This window comes from Budorcas taxicolor, chromosome 1 (assembly GCF_023091745.1).
Source record: "Budorcas taxicolor isolate Tak-1 chromosome 1, Takin1.1, whole genome shotgun sequence".
Classification (NCBI taxonomy): Eukaryota; Metazoa; Chordata; class Mammalia; order Artiodactyla; family Bovidae; genus Budorcas; species Budorcas taxicolor.
The window spans coordinates 121,041,590-121,067,605 of NC_068910.1; the positions used below are offsets into that span (position 1 = coordinate 121,041,590).

Below are 26,016 nucleotides of genomic sequence, written 5' to 3' on the forward strand. Positions count from 1 at the left end.
CAGTCTTCATGCCTGGAGAATCCCGTGGATGGAGGAGCCAGGTGGGCTATCGTCCATAGGGTCTCAAAGAGTCAGACATGGCTGAAGCAACTTAGCACATGCATACATAGCCTCAGAGAGCAGACCTCAGAAATGCCACCTCTGACACTGAAAATCATCCAAGACCTTCCTTCACTCAACAAGAAAACACTGAGTGCTGACAATGAGCCAGGAATTTTTGAGGTGCTGGGATACAGATGTTCCAGCTGGACTTAGAAAAGGCAGAGGAACCAGAGATCGAATTGCCAACATCACTGAAAAAGCAAGAGAGTTCCAGAAAAATATCTACTTCTGCTTTATTGACTATGCCAAAGCCTTTGACTGTGTGGATCACAAAACTGAGGAAAATTCTTAAAGAGATGGGAAAAACAGACCACCTTATCTGACTCCTGAGAAATCGGTATGCAGGTCAGGAAGCAACAGTTAGCACTGGACATGGAACAACAGACTGGTTCCAAATCAGGAAAGGAATATGTCAAGGCTGTATATTGTCACCCTGCTTATTTAACTGATATGCAGAGTATGTCATGAGAAATGCTGGACTGGATGAGCACAAGCTGGTATCAAGATTGCCGCTAGAAATATCAATAACCTCAGATATGCAGATGACACGCTTATGGCAGAAAGCAAAGAACTAAAGAGCCTCTTAATGAAAGTGAAAGAGGACAGTGAAAAAGTTGGCTGAAAATTCAGCATTCAGAAAACTAAGGTCATGGCATCCAGTCCCATCACTTCATGGCAAATAGATGGGGAAACAGTGGAAACAGTGGCAGACTTCATTTTAGGGGGCTCCAAAATCACTGCAGATGGTGATTGTAGCCATGAAATTAAAAGATACTTGCTCCCTGGAAAAAGACATCTTTTTTGGGTGTTAGTTCTAAAAGGTTTTGTAGGTCTTCATAGAACCGTTCAACTTCAGCTTCTTCAGCGTTACTGGTTGGGGTGTAGGCTTGGGTTACCGTCATATTGAATGGTTTGCCTTGGAAATGAACAGAGATCATTCTGTCGTTTTTAAGATTACATCCAGGTTATGCATTTCGGACTCTTTTGTTGACCATGATGGCTACTCCATTTCTTCTGAGGGATTCCTGCCCACAGTAGTAAATATAATGGTCATCTGAGTTAAATTCACGCATTCCAGTCCATTTTAGTTCACTGATTCCTAGAATGTTGACATTCACTCTTACCATCTCCTGTTTGACCACTTCCAATTTGCCTTGATTCATGGACCTAACATTCCAGGTTCCTATGCAATATTGCTCTTTACAGCATCGGACCTTGCTTCTATCACCAGTCAAATTCACAAATGGGTATTGTTTTTGCTTTGGCTCCATCCCTTCATTCTTTCTGGAGTTATTTCTCTACTGATCTCCAGTAGCATATTGGACACTTACCAACCTGGGGAGTTTCTCTTTCAGTATCCTATCATTTTGCCTTTTCGTACTGTTCATGGGGTTCTCAAGGCAAGAATACTGAAGTGGTTTGCCATTCCCTTCTCCAGTGGACCACATTCTGTCAGACCTCTCCACCATGACCCATCCATCAGATATGCAGATGACACCACCCTTATGGCAGAAAGCAAAGAACTAAAGAGCCTCTTGATGAAAGTGAAAGAGGACAGTGAAAAAGTTGGCTTAAAACTCAACATTCAGAAACCTAAGATCATGGCATCTGGTCCCATCACTTTATTGCAAATAGATGGGGAAACAGTGTCAGACTTTATTTTGGGGGGCTCCAAAATCACTGCAGATGGTGACTTCCACCATGAAATTAAAAGACGCTTACTCCTTGGAAGGAAAGTTATGACCAATCTAGATAGCATATTCAAAAGCAGAGACATTACTTTTTCAACAAAGGTCCATCTAGTCAAAGCTATGGTTTTTCCATTAGTCATGTATGGATGTGAACTGTGGTGTTGGAGGAGGCTCTTGAAAGTCCCTTGGACTGCAAGAAGATACAGCCAGTCCATCCTGAAGGAAATCAGTCCTGAATATTCTTTGGAAGGACTGATGCTGAAGCTGAAATTCCAATACTTTGGCTACCTGATGTAAAGAACTGACTCATTTGAAAAGACCCTGATGCTGGGAAAAATCGAAGGTGGGAGGAGAAGGGGATGACCGAAAATGAGACGGTTGGATGGCATCACCGACTCAATGGACATGAGTTTGAGTAAGCGCCAGGAGTTGGTGATGGACAGAGAAGTCTGGCATGCTGCAGTCCATGGGGTTGCAGACACGACTGAAAGACTGAACTGAACTGAACTGGGGTATAATGAATGAGACAGGCAGCCCCCAGCTCCACAGAACTCACAGTCTAGCCAGAACACTTGCTTAGCCTCCCATTTCATTGACCACTAGGTCATAGACCTTTTGCCACTGCCCCCTATTTTTATGTTTGTGCACAACTCTTGATCTGATGGCATTAATTTTTGATATTAAGCCCTCTCTAAAATTTTAGCTAATTCTTACAGTCTGCATCTTTCTACTCTTAGAAGTTTTGCAGGAAATACTAAATCCAGTCTGTTTCTAACCATTGGCCAGCTCTGTGTGTGAGCACACCTGATCCTTGGTGAGCGGAGAGTCAGACATGAAGGGTACAGACTGAAGGAAGCATTACCCGGAGGATGCAATGAAACTGCTAATTTATGAGAAGGCATGTCAGAAATGGATGGGGTCAAACAGGAATCAGATAAGATTAGTCTAACACAAATACAATGGAAGCAGATCAGATCAGCTGTGGTCTGGATATTGGATTCTAAAGTTAAGAGAGGAGGATCCCGGACAGACACTGCAAGGCAGTGAGAAGCCTCTGTGATTTGTTTGTAATAGCAACTTCTGACACCTTCTGTGGCCATGACGTACCTGGCTTCAACGATCAGGACACCTCTGTTGCTGTCTGAGAGTTTTATCATATGTATCCAAGCACCAAAAATTAAGAAAAAGAAATGAGTTCTGGGAGCAGGAAGAGTAGAATCACGAAAGTTGCCCAGGGGATCTGGAAAGAAATACAGACGCATGTGGAAGAAAGATGAGAGAGGTCTTCAGACAATAGTCTTGAGCAAAGACATAAAATGCATACAGGACATGGGAAGACAAGCAGGATGAGTGCTGACAACTCTTGTTGGGGAGGGGGCTGCAAGTTACTCAGGTGAGGTGGAACCAGGTGGGAATGAACTTAGGTTGCTTAGGTGCTAAGTCGTGTCCAACTCTTTTGCGATCCCATGGATCTAGCCCACCATCCTCCTCTGTCCATGGAATTCTCCAGGCAAGAATACTGGAGTGGCTTTCCACTTTCCTCCTCCAGGGCAGCTTAGGTTAATGGGATATGTATCTGGGCTGTGATCTGATCATTAACAAACAGCCACTATGGCTTTTTGAGTATATGAAAAATGTAAGTAAAACAGAAGACCAAATGATGTAGATTGAAAGTGATAATGGTCTAAACTAGAATGGATGCATGGAGAGTAATGTGTGTGACAGATGTCTCAGCAGGGTTGTCTGCCTAAATGTGGGAGAATGAATTAAACGTTTTTAGTAAAACTATTGTACAAAGGTCTTCCAGGCTTTTTTCTACTAATTTTTCCCCAATTTTGACCAACCCCCATGATTGTATTGCACTACTAAGCAACAATTTTAATAGTGTTTGTTAATATTTGAGTGACTCTGATGCGCCTGGCACTATTATAAACTAGTTATTGTATTATTTCATTTGTTGTTGTTGTTGTTTAGTCCCTGAATCATATCCAACTTTTTTGTGATGCCATGAACCGTAGCCTGCCAGGCTCCACTGTCGATAGGATTTCCCAGGCAAGGATGCTGGAGTGGGTTGCTATGTCCTCCTCCAGGGATCAAACCCAGGTCTCCTTCATTGCAGACAGATTCTTTACTGTCTGACTGACTCCTCCCCAAAAAGCAATGGTATAGGTACTATCATTATCCCCATTTTACAGATGAAGATACAAAGAGGTTAATTAGCTTACCCAAAATTGCGCAGAAAGTGAAAGAGCCAAGATGGAACCTAGACAGTTAGCTTGAAAGCCTGAGTCTTACTGCCTCTGAGAGTACCTGATGGGTGCTCAATAAATGTCACTGGACATTGAGTAAATCCCTTCTATTATGATGTTGGTATTGTTACTATGAAAAGGTCAATATGACAGCTATGCCTATAGTAATCTTTCCCTTCTCTAGACCAGTGCTTTCGGAGAAATGCAGCCTCCAGAAGTGGGGCTAATATTTCCTTAGTTGGAAATAAATCGGAGAGAAACCTCCTCCATTCATTTTCCATTTTCCTCTCGACATCATTATACTGTAATTCTTATTGCCCAGAGATATGTACCGAATCCAAATAAAACTTCAATGCTTTCCATTGAATTTTAGGAAATTCTGGACATTCCCTGTTTGTTACCATCATTCACCTGGGACACGCATTACAGTTCATTAAATAATTTCTCAATTCTTTCCATAGCTATTGCACATAAGTCAAGGGTAGCCTCCTTGATGACTGATTTATCTTGGGTATTTGTTTATTCAGTTTTCCCCCTTGGAGTGAGCTACCTCTGGGGAAAAGCTATTGGAAATTCTTCAGTTCATTTACTAATTATTGAGTGTCTGTGAATGCACCACATGATGTGTGATGAGCTCTGTCCTGCCTACTGGCATCTTCCCCCATAGGGGGAAAATTCTTTCTGGACCAGTAATCCAGCAATACACACTGCCTTCAGTCCTTCAGTGAGCACATGTTCCCCCTAACTATCTGCCTTCCATGGAAAACAGTTGTATGTAAAAATTAAGATTTCACACCACACATCTTTTTGTTGACCTGAGGCTCAGTATCCACCTTATCCTGATATCAGCAGTTGATGAGGCTGACTCAGATGTATCTAGATGTATTTGCTGACCTATATTCTTTTAAGTTCAATTGTCCAGCTAATGCCATTGTGTGTTTAAAAGCTCTATTTTTATGCTGCAGGTGAATTGATGGAATATAAAATTACACATTTGTCAAGGAGACTGGGTAACTATGTCAATAAATGCTATGTCAATAGAGTGGAAGGTCAAGTGAAAATATTACTATTTGAGAAAATAAGTCAGATTTTTAGGTTTAAGTCTACATAAAATTAGGCAAAGTCATGGACAATTGAGCTTAATGAACCATATCACTATGACAGTAGCAGCCTAAACTTACAAATAAATTTTACCTTTGTTTTTGGTTGAATAAATAAGGTAAACTGAGTAGCTTAGCAAAAAAAATAATTTTCTTTTTTCCTATCATTCCCTGTTCGAATGAGCACTGTAGAGTTTCTGCCTAGCTTCTCAAAGAAATTTTAGGTAAATTTTTCCTTGGATTTTTTGGTGATTTTTGTATAATAATTATCTGATCCCTTTCAGTCACAAGAACAGATTTGTATCCATAATTTAAAAATTCAGTCTCCTGCTTCCTGCCCCCAGCACCGCCTGCCCTCCTCCCCACAATCAGTTAGTTTCTACTTGGGGACTTTTTTGTTCCTCTCAGGATTTTTCTTGGGTGAGATTTCTCTGTGTTGCATCCTGTTTTGTTTGGGAAAGCCTGTACCTCAGCTTCTGTCTGGGGGAAGTGCTCGTCTTCCCCAGTATGGCTGTATCTCTCGTCTCCATGCCCGTTTAGCACTGTCAACCAAGCATGGGCTCCCAGCGCAGCCTCTTTAGCCTGGCACCAGTCTTCTTTGTCCCACACAGCAACACACGCAGCTCAAGAACTCTGAGTGGTCTCTTGAACCCACACTTCATTTGGCTAAGGTAAGGAAGCATATTCTGCTTCCCTTCCTCCATAAAAAGGGACTTCATTCACAGCTCCCTGACAACTCTCTCCAAAGATAGGCTCACCAGGACTGCTTCCATATGCTTACATGGCCTTGGGGTGCATGACGGGGCTGACAGAGCCCATTCTGCTCTAACTTCACATATCCTTCACGGCTGGTCTAGAGCTCTACTTTAGAAGTGAAGGTGACTTGCCATGTAATATCATTCTTAGCCTTTGGGACCTCTCCTCAAACAGGGGTACAAAGAGTTCCATTTGAAAATTCTGCTCTGCGTTATACATTAAAATTAAAAGAAATTCAGTGACACCAACAACAACAACAACAAAAAAATCAAGAAAACAGTCCTATTCACAATAGCATCAAAATAGAGCAAAATACTTAGGAATAAATTTGAGTAAGAAAGTAAAATATCTGTATACTGATAATTATAAAACACTGATGAAATATGCAAGCACATGAAAAGACATCTAATGTTCATGGATTGGAATAGTTAATATTGTTAAATTGTCCACACTACTCAAAATATACAGACTCAAAAATTTATTCAGTCTCTATCAAAATTCCAACAGTATTTTTCAAAGAAATAGAAAAAAAACCCTAAAATTCATATTCACAAAAGACACCAAATAGCCAAAGCAATCTTGAGAAAGAAGAACAGAGTTGGAAACACAGAACTGTTTCATTGCTGAGAATACAGAGTTCTCGAATACTACAAAGATGCAGTAATCAAAGCCGTGTGGTATATGCATAAACAGACATGTAGGCCAGTGGAACAGAATAGAGAGCCTAGAAATATACCCAAACTAATTTTCAACAGAAGTACCAAGAGTACACACTGAATAAGGATAGTCTCATCAATAAATGGTGCCTAGGAAACTGGATATTCACCAGCAAAAGAATTAAATTGGACCCTTTTCTTATACCATATACCAAAATCATCTCAAAATCGATTAAAATTTAAATATAAGACCTGAAACTATAAAAATCCTAGAAGAAAACTTAGGGGAGAAGCTCCTTGACATCCGTTGACCTCATCTATGACTTCTTTGATATGACACCAAAAGTTCAGGCAACAAAAACAAAAATAAACAAGTGTCCTACATCAAACTTAGAGAAAAATAACAAACTAAAAACCTCTTGCACAGCAAAGGAAACAAAAACATGCAAAAGCAATCTATGGGTTGGGAGAAAATATTTGTAAATCATATATCTGATAAGGGGTTAATATCCAAAATATATTAAGAACTTCTTCAATTCAATAGCAAAACAAGAAACAACCTGGTAAAAAATAAACAAAAGACCCGAATGGACACTTTTCAAAAGGAGATATACAAATGGCCAAAAAGTATATGAAAAGCTGCTCAATGTTGCGAATCATTAGAGAAATTAAAATCAAAACCTCAATGAAATATCACCTCTTACCTGTTATCCAAAAAATTAAAGGTATCTTTGTGTTGGCAATGATATAGAGAAAAGAGAACCCTGTACACTGTTAATGGGAGTATAAGACACAGACTTCCCTGGTGGCTCAGATGGTAAAGCGTCTGTCTATAATGCGGAAGACCTGGGTTCAATCCCTGGGTTGGGAAGATCCCCTGAAGAAGGAAATGGCAATCCACTCCAGTACTATAGCCTGGAAAATCCCATGGACAGAGGAGCCTGATAGGCTACAGTCTATGGGGTCACAAAGAGTCAGACATGACTGAGTGACTTCACTTTCACTTTTCAAGACACAGACAGTGGTCATGTATGGATGAGAGTTGGACTGTGAAGAAAGCTGAGCGCTGAAGAATTAATGCTTTTGAACTGTGGTGTTGGAGAAGACTCTTGAGAGTCCCTTGGACTACAAGGAGATCCAACCAGTCCATCCTAAAAGAAAGCAGTCCTGGGTGTTCATTGGAAGGACTGATGTTGAAGCTGAAACTCCAATACTTTGGCCACCTCATGCGATGAGTTGACTCATTGGAAAAGACCCTGATGCTGGGAGGGATTAGGGGCAGGAGAAAAAGGGAACGACAGGATGAGATGGTTGGATGGCATCACCGACTCGATGGCTATGAGTTTGGGTATACTCTGGGAGTTGATGATGGACAGGGAGGCCCGGTGTGCTGCAGTCCATGGGGTCGCAAAGAGTCGGACACGACTGAGTGACTGAACTGAACTGAACTGAACACACAGACTTTAACTGAAAATAGTATAAAAAAACATGGAAAATGGTTTCTGAAGTTCCTCAAAAATTTAAAAGTAGAACTACTATTTGATCCAGGAATCTCTTTTTGGTATATACAGAGAGGAAATGAAATAAGCCACCTTTAAGAGATATTTGTGCCCCCATATTCACTGCATTATTCACGATAGCCAAGATATGAAAACAGTCTAGGTTCCCATTGATTAATATATATATATGTGTGTGTGTGTGTATATGTATGTGTGTGTATATATATATAGTTTGACCTTAAAAAAAGGAGATCCTGATGTGCAACATGGGTGAACATGGTGTGCATTATGCTAAGTGACATAAGCCGTACACAAAAAGCAAAAAGACTGCATGATCTCACTTACATGTGAAATCTAAAAAGAGTCAAGATGCATGGAAGCAGAGTAGAATGGCAGTTACCAGGGGTGAAGAGATAGGGAAAATGGGGCATTACTGGTCAAAGTGTACAAAGTTGGAGTTAAGAAGGTTTAATAAGTCTGGAGATCTAATGTATAGCATGATGAGTATAGCTAATTATACTGTAATGAATGTTGGAAATTTACTGAGAGTAGATTTCACGCATTCTCATCACATATACACAAAAGTAACTGTGAAAAGAAATGACATATTAATGTGCTGAGTGTAGAAGTCATGTCACTATGTATATATATATATCAAATCATCCTGTGTACACATTAAGTACATACAATTTTATTTAAAAATTAAAGAATGAGTAAGTACAGTAAATTCAGTGAAAATGAAGCAAGCATGATGACGTTATGATTTACTACTGAGATGGTCCACAGAAAGCTGTAGTCTTGGCCACAGTGTGATGGATTGACAAGTAATAAACAGAATTCTGAAAAGCATAGCCATGATGAGGATGCTTGAAGAAAATGGAGAAAGAGAGATAAAGAAGAAAAGGAAGAGTGTTAGCATGGGTAGTGCCTTTCTCAGTTCAGTTCAGTGGCTCAGTCGTGTCCGACTCTCTGTGACCCCATGAATCGCAGCATGCCAGGCCTCCCTGTCCATTACCAACTCCCGGAGTTCACTCAGACTCACGTCCATCGAGTCAGTGATGCCATCCAGCCATCTCATCCTCTGTCGTCCCCTTCTCCTCCTGCCCCTAATCCCTCCCAGCATCAGAGTCTTTTCCAATGAGTCAACTCTTCGCATGAGGTGGCCGAAGTACTGGAGTTTCAGCTTTAGCATCATTCCTTCCAAAGAAATCCCAGGGCTGATCTCTTTCAGAATGGACTGGTTGGATCTCCTCGCAGTTCAAGGGACTCTCAAGAGTCTTCTCCAACACCACAGTTCAAAAGCATCAATTCTTCAGCACTCAACCTTCTTCACAGTCCAACTCTCACATGCATACATGACCACTGGGAAAACCATAGCCTTGCCTTTCTCAGTGGGTTACTAAAAGCAACAGAGGAGACTTGCATGGAAAACAATTAAAATACCTGGTTCATAGCATCAAAATGTTACATTTTATTGTTAGTTCCCTTAAATCTCTTTGAGGGCTTCCCAGGTGGCTCAGTGATAAAGAATCCACCTGCCAAGCAGGAGATGTGGTTTAGATCCCTGGGTCTGGAAGATCCCCTGGAGAAGGAAATGGCAACCCACTCCAGTCTTCTTGCCTGGAAAATCCCATGGACAGTGCAGCCTGGAGGGCTATACAGTCCTGTGGGGTTGCAAAAAATTCAGACAGAACTTAGCAACTAAACAACAACAACAATAACTCCTTTTGGGAACATGATAGGAACCCAAGGTAGGAAATAGAGTGGTTGGTTAGTTAACCAGCCTGTCTTTGTCTAAAGTGTGTGTGTGTGTTTTAATAAAAAAAAAAAAAATCTAGAATTATGTGTGAGATAGATTTGGATGTCAATGAAGATCACCAAGATCATGTTCTCATGAGTGAAGGAGCGAAGTGGGCAGTGAGAAAAGGCAGATATCTGTAAAGCTGGCCTGAACGGTCGCATGTTTATTATATTCTCACTACTCTGCTTTCCCCCTCACTCACTACTTCACAAAGTTCGGCCTCCTTGCTGTCCCCCCATCATGCCCTGGTCACTCCCACATCAGGGTCTTTTCACCTGTTTCCTCTGCCTAGAAATTCTTCCCCTGAAAATCTACATGGCTTACACATCGTCTTTTCCCAATCTTTGTTCAAATGTCACCTTCTCAATGTGGCTTTCCACGACCAACTCATTTCAAACCGCAGTACCCTCTCTCACTTCCTGTCCTCTTTCCCTGTTTTATTTTTTCTCCTGAGTGTCTTTTCACATCTTATATAATTTACTTGTCTGGCTTTTCCCCGCAAGAAAGTAAATCCCATGACTGGATTTTTGGGTCTGATTTGTCTCTGATAAATCTCCATCACCTAGAACAATGGTAATGCATGGTCATCAGTAAGTATTGGTGACTCAATGAAGACTGGGGGGAAGGAGGAGTTAAGGGTATTTTCTAAAGTGTGAAGGAGAAAGTGATTAACAAAGGAAGGGTTTTAGAAAGGGAAGAAGAAGGCTCTCTGAAGGAAAAGGACCTGGTCAGGACCTGAAAACGGAGTAGTCTTATGACAGGAAACTAAGAAGTGATGATGAGAGAGAGGAGGGAAGCCGAGGCTACAGAGGTTTCCGTTCTGGGTGGTTGTGTGTTAGGGACCATGACCAAACATGTCCATGACTAAGCCCTGGTTCTGACAACGTGAGCTGCAACAAGGATCTCTGCACTACAAAGCCACCAGAAAGGAATGAATGTGATCTTTGGTGTCAGACAGGCTTGGATTCAATTCTTATCTCTGCCACCTACTAGCTCTGTAACCCAGGGAAAGTTATTTCACTTATCTAATACTGTTTCCTTATATTAAAAAACGAAGTCATATTATCACATAGTTACTAAGAGTATGAAATGTGAAAATGCATAAAGAGCAAGTCTAAAGCTAAGGCTTACACATTCCAGGCCAAGAAGGATACTGTGACCATAAGAGTCCAGTAAGCAAAATTAATCTCCAATCAACACCTTTACTTGTATTTTTCAATTCCTTGAAGAAGAAAGCAATGACCAAATCAATATTCCTTTTTGTTGTGATCATTGCCATTTTATCCTTTATCCTCCACTTACCTCACATCACAACTGCTCACCTGTCTTTTATATGGCACATAGTCATCCATGTTAAATAATTAATTTAAATTGCTTGGAAAATATTTCAGACTTTTCCCAAATTAATTCGCCATAAGGCCTCTAGCATTTCCCTGCCCTTCCCTCTCTGGCAGTGAGAGGGACAATCACTGGGAAGATGGCTAGAGTCCAGGTTAAGAGGCTGGGTTTTGCTTTCTAATGTCACAAACAGCCAACCAAATTGGCTCTTACAGAACATGATCTGTCTCCTCCATTCAACTCAGAACTGACTAGAGATGACTTCTGACTTAATTGAATTTCTAGTGCTAACATAAAGGGTAATTTTTAACCTCAGTGAAAAAACATTTTAAGTTTTAATAGAAATGGGCTTCAAAAAGTTTCAAATCTCATCTAACCTCATAGCAGTTCATGAATTAATATAGCAAGACATATTTCTATAAAGCCATGTTTTCTTCTAAACCCCTTCTTTCCTAGTAACCAAGGATCATGGTTATGTATCTCTGGACATGTACAAGGTTAAATAACAGTAAACATTCAAACTGAAGAAAAAATAAACAACCAGCAAACAATATCTAGCTATCTAAGCAAAGCAAATAACTGTCTATCATGGGGTAATACTTGCTGTATTACTTACCTACAAAGTATGTCATAGTATAAGGCCAGCTATTGAATGTTGAAGAGGATTTGCCATGTTGTGAGAGCAAACATAACCTTGAAACAGAAAAGACAAAAAGCAAGTATGACTTATTCACATGCCAGACTATATAATACCTATCTTTTATTAAGATTTGACTGAAAGAACTATGAAGACAAGTCTTAAAATGCTGTACTTGATGTCAAAAGATTGTCAGATACACATGTCCCCTTAAAGTTACAAAATCTCCAGGTCAGGCTCTAGAAAGCGATTGCTTTCAGAAACAGAGTTAAAATAAAACAACTGAAAAACAAGCCATGCTGGCCACCACCAATGTGCCACAGTTTGATCACTGTCCTACTGATGCTGAGGCCACGAGTGTGCATGGTAACAACACTCAGTTCAGTTCGACACAGAGAACACTGAGGGCTTGTAAAGGCCCAGCCCTGGAACAGAAAGGCACCACCCATTGCTATTACTAAACCACTGCATGTGAGACCATCACAGGGTCTTTGCACTTGCTGTGTCCTTGGCCTGAAAGCTCCCACAGCTCTTCCCCTGCATCCATTCTCCCTCTACATTCCTGGGGCAGCCTTCCTGAGACTCTGACTAGTCCTTCCCTCCTTCAGTGTTCTCATATTTGGATCGATTTATGTGAGTCTCTGGTTAATAGCCATATCCTCTGTAAAGCTAAACTCCAGAGAAACTGATCATTGTGCCCCCAGTGCTGAGCAAAATGCCTGGAAAACAGACGCTCCAAATTCTGGGTGAGTAAATGAAAGAACGTGGACAGGGAATAGAAAGAGATACCAGTGCTGAGATTGTTGAAGCTGGGTCATGTAATGCCAAGGGGCCTTAACCTTGAACCATTGTGTAAAGCCATCTCTGGATGGCTTCAGCTCTGACTTCTGCACGATAGACAAAGTCCCAGAGTAAAGGGGTCACTCTTTCCATAACCTATGCAATTTGATACAGATCCTTAGGCCAAGATCAGAACAAAATTCAGCTGGAGATAAGTAAGACTGAAATGATCTTGGGCCCCTTCAAGAAAGTGATAGGTGCCATTGATCCTTTTGTTCCCAGAAGCGTATTGGCATGTATTCGGCCTTCAACAAACTCTACAGGCCTGCTCATGAGAGGACGCATAGAGCTGTTGTCTAAACCAGGCAAGAGACACAGTGAAGCAAGGATCAAGGCAGCATGCATGCCTTGGCAGTGTTCCCCTTTCCAGTGGTCCACAAACACTTGTTAGATGGAATCGAATGAATTCTTCCCCTGCAGTAAATCTGCGGTAAGCAAGGATTTATGTCACATTATTTTTTGACCTCCTGAAAAGAACATTTAATCAGTCGTTTTAATACAAATGAAATTCCCAGTTATCATACCCAGTGACTCCTGCCAGAATTAAATCATATGTTACCAATCAGTGCCAGCACCCAGTGTGGGCAATCAGAAAATGTCTGTTCATTGTAAGTAAGAAGTATTTTCAGAGATGGCTGGCAGTTGCTTATCAGCCTGAGATTTCTATATGATGGTGGTGAAAAAGAAGTGAAAGTCGCTCAGTCGTGTTGGACATAGGCAACCCCATGGCCTATGCAGTCCATGGAATTCTCCAGGCCAGAATACTGGAGTGGGTAGCCTTTCCCTTCTCCAGGGGATCTTCCCAACCCAGGGATCAAACCCAGGTCTCCCACATTGCAGGTGGATTCTTTACCAGCTAAGCCACAAGGGAAGCCCTCACAAAAAAATACAAAGTTCTCTGATTATTGCTTCCTCCTTCTTTTTCTTCATCGCCATTACTATTGTTATTGTCACGCGAGTGTATTTTTTTTATTTTTATGGGTGGACTTCCTTAGAGGTGAATCTTTTTGAAGCTTATCCTATCCAGAACTGTTGCAACCTGAGAGCCAGGCGTCCCCTGGTCAGGGTGCAGATCCCCAGGCAGGCTGAAGCGTGACAGCCTCCTAGAGATCGAATCCCCAGGCAGGTCGAGGCTTGACGACTTCCTGGGACCCCTGGGACTGGCGGATCCCCAAGCAGGTTGAAGTGTGACAACCTTTCGAGGACCAGATCCCTAGGCAGGTCAAGGCGTGATGACCTCCTGGGACCCCCCGGACTGGAGTTTGGGCATCCCCAAGGTCTCCAGCGTGACCAGTGCTGGGTACAGGGTAAAATTAAGGGGTTTGTAACTCATTGCTAGTTTGCCCACTGTGGATGGGAATAGATATGATGTAAGCTCATCCTACCTAGTACTGTTACAATCTGAGAGCCAGGCATCCCCGGGTCAGTGTGCATATCCCCAGGCAGGCTGAGGTGTGACAACCTTTCGAGGACCAGATCCCTAGGCAGGTCAAGGCGTGATGACCTCCTGGGACCCCCGGACTGGAGTTGGAAATCCCCAAGATCTCCAGTGTGACCAGTACTGGGTAGGATTAGGGGGTTAGATATTATAGTGTATTTCCCTCCCAAGGCCAGCTATTTTCTGGTTGTCTCTCCAGAAGATTGTAGAGGCAACCTTGTGGGTCTGGATGGGGCTCAGGAAAAGAGCATGAAACAGGAGGGAAGAGGGCAGAGCACAACCTTTGAAAGAATGACATAGCACAAGGATATAATGTAAACCAATTAAAATCAATTGGGTCCAAGCTGACAAGTCACATTCAAGTAAACCTTAATCCCCAATCTATAAACCAACAGACACACCCAGAGGTGGCAGGACAGCTCCAAGGCACTGTGAAAAAGATGAAGGAGTGGGTGGTTCCCCAATAGCTGGGATGATCTTCTCACTCGTTAGCATATGAATTCACCCTGATCACAAAACCTAGCCAAAAAAAAAAAAAAAAAACAAAACAAAACCTAGCCAGGCCGCATTCCATGGCCAGTATCTTGTAAAGTGCAGCGCTTTTTTTTGAATTTTAACAAGTCTACCTCTTTGACTCTCAATGGATTTTTGTAATGAGACCTCAGAGTCTGAGCTTCATTAGTTTTGGCCGGGCTTGAGTCCCGGGAAAGAGCTGAAGGACAGGAGGAAAAGGCAGTGGGAAAAATGTACCAAGGAATCCCCTTCATAGCCCGCCGGAAAATTTGCTAAATATCTGACCGGTGCTCACCATTTCTTTGGTCTGATCCTTGGCACAGAAGAGAAAGGACAGAAGAACCCCCACCGGCTTGTGTAACAGCTACTGGGGCTCAGCAGACAGCGCCTTTGGGACATGCTGAGGAGTAGGCTCTCCAGAGTCCCTCAATTGTGCCCCCTGCCGCCCGCCTGTTCGCGGGAGGTTCGAGGAAACAAGGAATGAGAGATTGTACAGGGATTAGGATTTCGTTAGGCATGTCCCTCCAGCCAGAGGAGCGAGGACCTCTTACCTTAACTGGAGGTCTTCTGAGATCTGAGACTGGGCCGCGTGGGCTTTCCGCTGTCCCGGTTTCCCGCACGATGGGCCTTCCCTTGCGCTGGATTTTCTTCGCGTTCCGCCTCTACCGCGGGAGCTTCGCTGAGTTGGGCTCCGGCTGTGCTTGGCCTCTTCCACAGGGAGGTTGTCTCATCCAGTTTATATCCAAGTCACGGCACCATAGGTGGCATGCGAGTGTGTGTTTTTCGATTCTTTGTCTCGTCACAGCAAAGATTTGGAGTGACGGACATTAAAACCCCCTCGGCGTGTCACAGCTCTCAGGTCTTGGATAGACCGTGTTATAGCTCTCAGGTCTCAAATGGGCCATGTTATAGCTCTTAGACAAATCAGTGTTACAGCTCAGTGTAACAGCTCTATTTTATTTAGAAGATAGCAGGAAAACCCATCTTCGAGGCGTGAGGGCACGTCGATCTCAAGACACGAGGAGAAAAGCACCCCAGCGCGCAGGAGAGAGAGAGCTGGCTTTGGCTCCTCTATTTATATGTTTATCTCTCCCTGGGCCTGTCCTATGTAAATTGGGCCAGCCAGGAGTGTTGTTTGTTTTACCTGAGGTCCTCACTCCGGTCCTCGGACCTTTTTTTGTTTTATTTTCCTGGGCTTTTCCCTTGCTTGTCTTGCAGCCACCACCATTTTGGACTCCTTTTCCCTGTTCTACCTACCCAACAGGATGATCGTATCACCAGTGTTTAAGCCATTTCTTTCGGCCTTCACTTACTAAGTCACTTGGTGAATACTGTGAAGGTCAGCTCTCAGAACGAGGGCGAGAGAATGAGGGAGGGAGGAAGAGTGGATACATGAATGAATAAAAGATGCTGGTCCAGGGGAGGGGAGATAAGAGACTGCTGACTGACAACGAAAGCCGTGTATTCTCCCATGCAAGGAACAGAGTCCCAGGGTAAAGGGATCATTCTTTTCTCATCCTTCTGAGAATTGTCTAAAACATGGATAGTCTTTCTTGTTTTTCCTTTCCCCTCCCCATTTCCTCTCTCACCTTTTCTTCCTATAGTAATTAGGAGGAGCAGAAGCACATCGTATCTTTCAGTATTCCACAGTATCCAATGATTACCTATAGCTAGTTATTTACTTCTCTGTATTTTTTACCTTGTTTTGTATGGTTATGAAAAAAAAAAAGTCTGTTTCTAAGTTGCATCTGACTTTTTGTGACCCTATGGACTGTAGCACGCCAGGCTCCTCTGCCCATGGGATTTCCCAGGCAAGAATACTGGAGTGGGTTGCCATTTCCTTCTCTAGTGTCTTTTCCCTAAACCCAGGTCTCCTGCATTGGCAGGCAGATTCTTTGTCACTGAGCCACCAAGGAAAACACATAATCACACAAAATTTAAAAAAATAGATAACTGAAGAAATTACTGCAAAGAGGGACAAAGATAAAGCCATCTTGATGAGAGAGAAATTCAAATTCACTCTTTGATCCATAGGTTCATAAAATCATAATGAACCAGTTGCGGAGCCATGAAATTAAAAGATGCTTGCTCCTTGGAAGAAACGCTGTGACAAACCTAGACAGCGTATTAAAAAGTAGAGACATCACTTTGCCAACAAAGTTCTGCATAGTCACAGCTATGGCTTTACAGTAGTCATGTATGGATATGAGAGTTGGACCATAAAGAAAGCTGAGTACTGAAGAATTGATGCTTTTGAACTGTGGTGGTGGAGAAACTCTTGCGAGTCCCGTGGAATGCAAGGAGATCAAACCAGTCAGTCCTCAAGGAAATGAACCCTGACTATTCATTGGAAGGACTGATGCTGAAGCTGAAACTCTAATACTTTGGCCACCTGATGCAAAGAGCTGACTCATTTGAAAAGACCCTGATGCTGGGAAAAATTAAAGGAAGGAGGAGAAGGGGACGACAGAGGATGAGATGGTTGGATGGCATCACCGAGTCAATGGACATGACTTTGAGTAAGCTCTGGAAGTTGGTGATGGACAGGAAAGCCTGACGTGCTGCCATCCGCGAGGTTACAGATTCGCACACAACTCAGGTGACTGAACAAGTTGTGGAGGAGACGCATAGCTGCTCTTCACGCAGAGACTTCCTAATAAGTCCACTAGAAGGCGCAGTGGAGCACAGTCAGCAGAAAGCTCATGGGGAGTGAAGAGTGACTGACCTCCCCAGCAACCTTGTCAGGATGGGCCAGTGGGTGAATGCCAGCGCTCAATTCCCTATACATCCAGAAATGTGATCCCAATACTCAGTTTGAGACAATCTGAGCTTACTCTGCAAATACTTCATGTATCCTGTAAGCAGTCTTTTGGTGTGTTTTTTTCCCATCACTTGATGAGTGGTGGAAGGCAATGAGGTAGAAGTTACAATGACTGCACAGGTATGTGAACCACTAGGGGCTCAGTGAGGTGAAAGGAGAGTTGCAGGTGACTCTGCCAGGAGAAATGACTACTCCATCATAGAACTAGTGCCCAGAAGGCTGCCGTTCTCTTCTCCCCGCACAGGTAACCGTTTTCTGGTACAGCCTTTTGGAATGTAGTTCTTGACTTGGGCCAGCCTAGGGAAGGAAGGATTGGTTACCTCACATCAGCCCCCTTCTAGAAGGACTGGGGAAATGGGAGCAATGGTAGAACGCATCAGGAGATTCAAGTCATCTATTGTTACGATGTGCTTGTGTTTTCAACACCTGAGCTAAACTGCAGACGAGCTGTTGTATAGCTTCTAAGATTACTTTTTAGCCCTTACCTCATGCCAGGCATACTTCTAAGTACTTTATACACTCACCCTGTAGAAAAGTACTGTTATTTTACATGTGAGGAATTTGAGAGAGAGAGAAAGGTCAATAGATTCTACCAAGATCACACATCTAACTTTGAACTAAGGCAGGCTTCAGTTCATGGTATCTGGTTCTGGAATTGATGCTTTTAATAGCTAAGCTACAACTCTCCAAATGATTTGCAAAACTGTCTTGTAGACTCTGGATGCAGTATGATGTGTCTAATGCAATGGCTTCCTAGCAGTTAAGAGCCAGATGGAAATCTGTTTTCTTGGCATCATTTGACTGCACTGACCCAACATCTGGCACACAGCCTTCCCTCACAAATATTTGCTGAGTTGGGCTGACTGGCCCTGCTTTTGGAAACCCTCCGTCACCTTGGCCTCTCTAATAACATAGCCCCTGACTTTGTCGCTGCCTCTCTGGCTCCTCCTTCTCAATCTCCTTTTCTCCTGCCAATATGTCACATGAAAGTTTTCCCCATCATTCCATCCTAGGCTCTGTCTTCTCCCAGGACCCATCCTCCTTGGGGCTCTCAGTTACTCTGATTACTGTCTACATACTGATGTCTCACAAATATTAATTTGCAACCTAATTTTACTCCTAAGATTCAGACTCATATGACCAGCCCTCTGCTGGAAGTTGATATCTTGTATGCAGTCAAAATCAATCTGTCCAAATTTTATTTCATTTTTGTACCTCTGGGCCTTCCAGGGATATTTTTTCTGTTTATTTTCTCAGATAACGACACCCTGATCCAAACACCTGCCCAAACTGGAAAACTGGGAGTTATTCTGACTTCTCTCTTTTATTTATTTCCTACATTCAGCTATGTACCAATCCTGTTGGCCCCACACTTGAAACCTTCCCACTTCTTTTCTTCCCTATAGCCTTCACCCTATAGTCCAGGCCACCTGTCACTTACCCTGGGGCATAGCACCTTGTAAGGACCAGCTGGATAGTATTCCCCTGTGGAATTTTAAAGATGTAACTTCTTACTTCATGCTTATCTCTTTACTGCTCACAGAGTGCCTTCAACATTCTCACCAGACTTCAGTTGTCTTCCACACTGAACGTTCTGCTCCTTGATTGCTGTCTTTCTCTGATGTGTCTTCCTAATTCTTGTCATTCTTCAAGCCTAGTTGTTAAGTCACTTCCTCCAGAAAACCTTCCCTGAGCTCCCGTGCCTTGGTTATGTGTTTCTCCTCTGGAATCTCACAGCACCGTGTCTTTTCTCCACCATAGTACTTCCCGTCTTATACTACAGTTCTGTTTGCACTCTTTATGAGGGAAAGGAACCCACCTGTAATAACAACAAATTCCAAAATTTCATTTCTTCATTTATACTTGATATAAATGTATTTATCCTAACAGATTCAATATAAGGCCGAGCTAGTAGCTGAGTGCTCTGCTTAGTTATTTGACACCCCAGGCTTCCAGCTTTGTCACATGTAATGCTGACTTCGAAACCACTCTGCATCATAACATCTGGATAGCACATGAAGAAAGATCATGGAGGACCATGTGTGGGATGTTTTTATACGACAAGCCATGAAGCAACAGCCATCACTCCTACTCACAGTCCATTGCCTGGGACTTGGCCACCACATCCAACTGCACAGGAGGCTGGGAAGTCTAGTTTCTCTGTGCCAGAAAGAAGAGGACTGGGTTTGGTCATCAACCAGTAATCTGCCACAGTGACCTTTATTCTCACTAAATTATATACTCCATGAGGGCAGGGGCAAAAATTCTCTTTTTCTGTACTTTATCCTCAATGCTAGTACACAGTGGGAACTCGCTAAGTATTTGTTGAATAAACGAAACTGTGTATGTCCTGTCTTTAAAAGACTTTTTCTGCCCATCCTGATGCTGGCTGCACATTTTTTCCCTCAAATAGCATCATCTGAAGCAGCATCTAACATGTCTGACTGATTCGTGGAGCTGGGGTATAGTATGTCTTTGGTGTTTATTGGTAGGCTGTGTTGCAAAATGATGCTTGTTGATCATCTTCTGTGACCTACAACTGGTGCTAATGGTAAAGAAATCATCTGCCAGTGTAGGAGACCTAGGAGACGCGGGTTCAATTCCTGAGTCAGGAAGATCCCCTGGAGAAGAATATGGCAACCCACTCCAGTATTCTTACTTGGAGAATCCCATAGGCCGAGGAGCCTGGCGGGCTACAGTCCATAGGTTGCATAGAGTCAGGCACAACTGAAGTGACTTCACACACACACACACACACACATGAGCCACGATGCCAATTTATTTATTTATCTTATATATATTTCTTTCAGAGATTCAGTCACCCTTGTTTTCTATTTAAGGCATGCCCTTTCCAGGAACTGAGATACCTGGAAAGTTGCCAGGCTATTCACTACTAATTAAAGCTTGAGAGTGAAAGAATATATTGGCTGCCATACTGTACAGATATTATTGAGAATATTGTGCACATTTTACAGTACCCTTTTTACAGAAACTGGGGAGAAAATTCTTTCTAATCATAATAAAAAGAATAGTGGTAATTTTCTTAAAATTTGACTTTTTTATCTTATAATGTTCATCAGTGGTGTAACAAATGCTGTTTATTTCTTAACATTGTTACTAGAACATTCTGACCAAATGTGCAGTCTATATCTAAGAGGATATTACATCGAGAAATACATTATGTGATATCCCCAGCTAAGTTTTAACAACACTCAACATTCTTTATCTAATGTTATTTTTCCTACCCTTGCTTTCCCTTTCTATCCACTGCTTTTATCTTCTTGTATTTGCATATTTATGTAAGCCACCATGAACATGTTTGGAGCAAAGGAGAAATACATAGAAATAAAATCTATTAAACATTTATCTTCCCAAGAGACGTAACATGTTTCAGTGGCTATTGAGTTCAGTTCAGTCGCTCAGTCGTGTCCGACTCTCTGTGACCCCAAGAATTGCAGCACGCCCAGCCTCCCTATCCATCACCATCTCCCAGAGTTCACTCAGACTCACGTCCATCGAGTCAGTGATGCCATCCAACCATCTCATCCTCGGTCGTCCCCTTCTCCTCCTGCCCCCAATCCCTCCCAGCATCAGAGTCTTTCCAATGAGTCAACTCTTCGCATGAGGTGGCCAAAGTACTGGAGTTTCAGCTTTAGCATCATTCCTTCCAAAGAAATCCCAGGGCTGATCTCCTTCAGAATGGACTGGTTGGATCTCCTTGCAGTCTAAGGGACTCTCAAGAGTCTTCTCCAACACCACAGTTCAAAAGCATCAATTCTTTGGTGCTCAGCCTTCTTCACAGTTCAACTCTCACATCCATACATGACCACAGGAAAAACCATAGCCTTGACTAGATGGACATTAGTCGGCAAAGTAATGTCTCTGCTTTTGAATATGCTACCTAGGTTGGTCATAACTTTTCTTCCAAGGAGTAAGTGTCTTTTAATTTCATGGCTGCAGTCACCATCTGCAGTGATTTTGGAGCCCCAAAAAATAAATTCTGACACTGTTTTCACCATTTCCCCATCCATTTCCCATGGAGTGATGGAACCGGATGCCATGATCTTCGTTTTCTGAATGTTGAGATTTAAGCCAACTTTTTCACTCTCCTCTTTCACTTTCATCAAGAGGCCTTTTAGTTCCTCTTCACTTTCTGCCATAAGGGTGGTGTCATGTGCATATCTGAGGTTATTGATATTTCTCCCAGCAATCTGGATTCCAGCTTGTGTTTCTTCCAGTCCAGCGTTTCTCATGATGTACTCTGCATATAAGTTAAATAAGCAGGGTGACAATATACAGCCTTGACGTACTCCTTTCCTATTTGGAACCAGTCTGTTGTTCCATGTCCAGTTCTAACTGTTGCTTCCTGGCCTGCATACAGATTTCTCAAGAGGCAGGTTAGATGGTCTGGTATTCCCATCTCTTTCGGAATTTTCCACAGTTTATTGTGATCCACAGAGTCAAAGGCTTTGGCATAGTCAATAAAGCAGACATAGATGTTTTTCTGGAACTCTCTTGCTTTTTCCATGATCCAGTGGATGTTGGCAATTTGATCTCTGGTTCCTCTGCCTTTTCTAAAACCAGCTTGAACATCTGAAAGTTCACGGTTCATGTATTGCTGAAGCCTGGCTTGGAGAATTTTGAGCATTACTTCACTAGCATGTGAGATAAGTGCAATTGTGTGGTAGTTTGAGCATTCTTTGGCATTGCCTTTCTTTGGGACCGAAATGAAAACTGACCTTTTCCAGTCCTGTGGCCACTGCTGAGTTTTCCAAATCAGTGGCTATAGTTGAGTATTTTTGTATTTCAATCTACCTTGCTTTATCTCTAGAGGTATTTTCAAATGAATATGAATTAGTCTTTCATTTTGAGGGGAAAGGAAGAAGGAGGAAAATGGGAAATTATGGCTTATGAAGATTAAGATGATTTAGAAAGCTAGGAATTAAAGTAAATGTTAAACCATATTTCATATGTGAAAATATTATATATAATTGTGAAAATTCACTACAAGATAAATTCCATAAGGGTGAAGATCTTGTCTTCATTGTTCAAACTGCATGTTGAATCATCTTGCATATAGTAGACACTAAAATAATATATTTTGAAAGTGTAAATGTAATACACTTGCACTAAGGAGAACTGGGTTAATATAAAGTAAATAATATTGAGATTGGTTGTGCAACCGCAAGCATAGAACTTTTGGACTCTGTTTTATAATATATAAAATGAAGCCATCAGACTATGTATGCACTAAGATTCTTTCCAAATCCAATACTCCATGTTCTATATGTCACCTTTGTTAAGTATGCTGCTGCTGCTGCTAAGTCGCTTCAGTCGTATCCGACTCTGTGCGACCCCGTAGATGGCAGCCCACCAGGCTCCCCCGTCCCTGGGATTCTCCAGGCAAGAACACTGGAGTGGGTCGCCATTTCCTTCTCCAATGCGTGAAAGTGAAGTCACTCAGTCGTGTCCGACTCTTAGCGACCCCATGGACTACAGCCCACCAGGCTCCTCCATCCATGGGATTTTCCAGGCAAGAGTACTGGAGTGGGGTGCCATTGCCTTCTCCGTTGTTAAGTATAGTGGCACATTTAAACATATGAAAGAAAATTCCTATGACAGTTTGGAAATTTTGTTTTCAAAATAGGTTATCGAACTCCATCATCAACAGCCCATGTAGATGTGAGCACATCAACTTCAAACGTCACCCCTCCAAGTGTTCAAAGTGAGTAGCAAGACTCCTCATGTGACTCCAAAGAGACAATACAACCACAAGTTTTATTGCAGCTATAATATTATTGAGGTTTGGGGAAAAACTGTATTTTTCATTTTATGTTGATATTTTGGTTTTGAGTTACTCTGTGGCAAATTGTAATCCAGCAACTATATATTGATGTGACAATTACTATAATCTTAAAAATATGGATTGGTGACTTTTTATTGTTGTACCTGTCATTTGTCGTGGGATTTTTAGAGTAATATTAAAGTAATTTTGAGAGTACTCCCAGTGATCTGACTTGGTCACAAGAAGAGAAAAAAAAAAAAGAAAATATCTGCTTTCTTTGGGCATTAAACATAAACTTCAGACTTTAGCTTAACACAAGCCAGCTAGTGTTCTCTGTGTCAGGAAGCATATTTTCAATTTCAGACTTCCCCAAAGTCATACAGACTAAAACTTCAGCACATCAAAGTAAAATTAAATTACAACTTTATCAGAAAATAGAATTCTGAAATTTTTGTCTTTCAGCCAGTAATTCCGATGTGCCTACCCAAGGATTCAATTACTCCTGGACCTCCAGTGGGAAAGATGCCAAACACTGTAAGTGAAATGTGAGTCTCCTGGATTCCTCCGGGCCTCACTCATTTATCCAACACATATACTGAACAACTACTGTGTGCTTTGTTTATGATCACATTAACAAATATTTACAAGGCATCGACCATGTTTAAAACATTGTTGTGGTTGCTGGGGATACCTATAAGCAAAACAGGTCTAAGTTCCACAATCAGGTGGACAAGAGACAGACAAATAATGAAAAGTGATATGGAGAAAACTAAGCAGAGAAGGGGGACAGCGAGAACCAAGAGTGAGGGTCAGTGCCCTTCTAAATAGGGTGGTCTTGGAAGACCTTCCTGAGGAAAGTGACATCTGAATAAAGTGGAGATGAAAAAGCAAACCATGAGTAGATGTGGGGGAAGAGAGAACTCGCTAGAATGTGCATATCACTAGAAAAAGGAAAAAAGGGAAGCTCAGCGTGAGGTACAGAAATAGTTTGTTACTTGCCATGTGACCAAGTAGCAACAGGGTCTGTTGATGCTGCTTTAGCAGGTATTGCTGCTGCTGCTGCTAAGTCGCTTCAGTCGTGTCCGACTCTGTGCGACCCCATGGACGGCAGCCCACCAGGCTCCCCCGTCCCTGGGATTCTCCAGGCAAGAACACTGGAGTGGGTTGCCATTTCCTTCTCCAATGCATGAAAGTGAAAAGTGAAAGTAAAGTCGCTCAGTCGTGCCCAACTCTTAGCGACCCCATGGACTGCAGCCTACCAGGCTCCTTCGTCCATGGGATTTTCCAGGCAAGAGTACTGGAGTAGGGTGCCATTGCCTTCTCCATAGCAAGTATTGACAGGGTCTAAAAAGGAAATACACTGCTTGTTAGTGGTCAAAACAAAGATGAGTATGGTCTTAAGTGGCAAAGGACATGGCTGAAGCAAAGAGAAGTGAAGCCCCTGGGTACCACAGGTTCAGGACTCTGAATTTAGCTCCTGGGCCCTTTGCCACAGAGTAAATGTGCATGTGCCTTTTAAAAAGCATTTAAATTGTACACTGAAAACCTCCAAACATCTTTTATACCCACTGACTCAGTCATCTCACTGATGGGAACGTGTCCTTAGGAAATAAATCAAAGAGGGGAAAGGAACCGATATAATATTTCTCTTTGGGCATTATTTATTTATCTTTTTTATGGACTTCAGTCTTCCCAGGTGGCTCAGTGGTAAAGAATCTGCCTGCTAATACAAGAGATGAAAGAGACACAGGTTTGACCCCTGTGTTGGGAAGATCCCCTGGAGTAGGAAATAGCAACCCACTCCAGTCTTCTTGCCTGGAAAATTCAATGGACAGAGGAGCCTGGCAGGCTATAGTCCATGGGATCACAATGCATCGGACACAACTGAGTGACTGAGCTGGAGCTCGATGAAGCTCAGGTTCACAAATTTAGGTTAATCATAACCTTTTTTAGGTCATGATACTTTCATCATTAGTCTAGGCATGACCCTCTGTAACTGAATGTAATATATGTCTCTCAACAAATATGTTGATAATATAACAAGACGCCTGTGGACGTAATACCCAAATACAAGAATGAAAAGGAAGAGAGAGACCACACAGAAGAGAGGAGAAAGAGCACACAAAGAGATCACCAGGCAGCGTGACCTTGATGTATGTCAAGGGTGGTGTCCAGAGTACTGTGCAGACACCATTCAGCAAGTGGACCCAGGAATGCTGATTTTTTCAACAAGAAAAACACATTAAAATGCAGCCCCCACCATGTACATTACACAAAAATTAACCAAGAGTGAGGGGCAGTGCCCTTCACTCCATATAGCTTAAAATATTTATATCCAAAAGCTAAATATTAAAACATGTAATAAAATCAGGGTGAATTCCTTCCTGGCTTTGGGATACAGAAGGGCAGAGGAAAGAAGAGACACTAGACATAAAAATGACTGAAAAATTAAATTAAGAAAATTCTTTTCATTACGACTCTTTGAAGAAAGTTTTTAAAAAGGCAAGCTATAATCTGGGAGAAGATATTTGCCACATGTTTGAAAAAGGATCAGGAATATATAGTTGACAAAGGATCAAAACTTTAAATCAAGAATATACAAAGAATGTCTACAAATGTTTTTTAAAAGACAAAAAGCAGTAGGAAATGAGCAAATAGGCACATCACAGAAGACAACATCCATGGAGCCAGAAACCATTTAGAGATTCTAAGCCTCTTTAACCATCAGGACATGCCAGCGAAGACTAAAGTCAGAAAGTTATTTTATACATAACCAATTTGGAAAAATGA

At 42.2% G+C, this 26,016-nt stretch overlaps 1 protein-coding gene across 1 annotated transcript in view; it reads left to right on the forward strand.

Moving 5' to 3' along the window:
* CD96 (CD96 molecule) overlaps positions 1 to 26,016 on the forward strand; it is a 98,829-nt gene that overhangs the window by 58,607 nt on the left and 14,206 nt on the right. The window contains exons 9-10 of the mRNA XM_052642309.1: positions 23,089 to 23,166; positions 23,689 to 23,760. Of these exons, the coding sequence (XP_052498269.1) occupies positions 23,089 to 23,166; positions 23,689 to 23,760 (150 nt within the window). The remainder of the gene's footprint in view (positions 1 to 23,088; positions 23,167 to 23,688; positions 23,761 to 26,016) is intronic.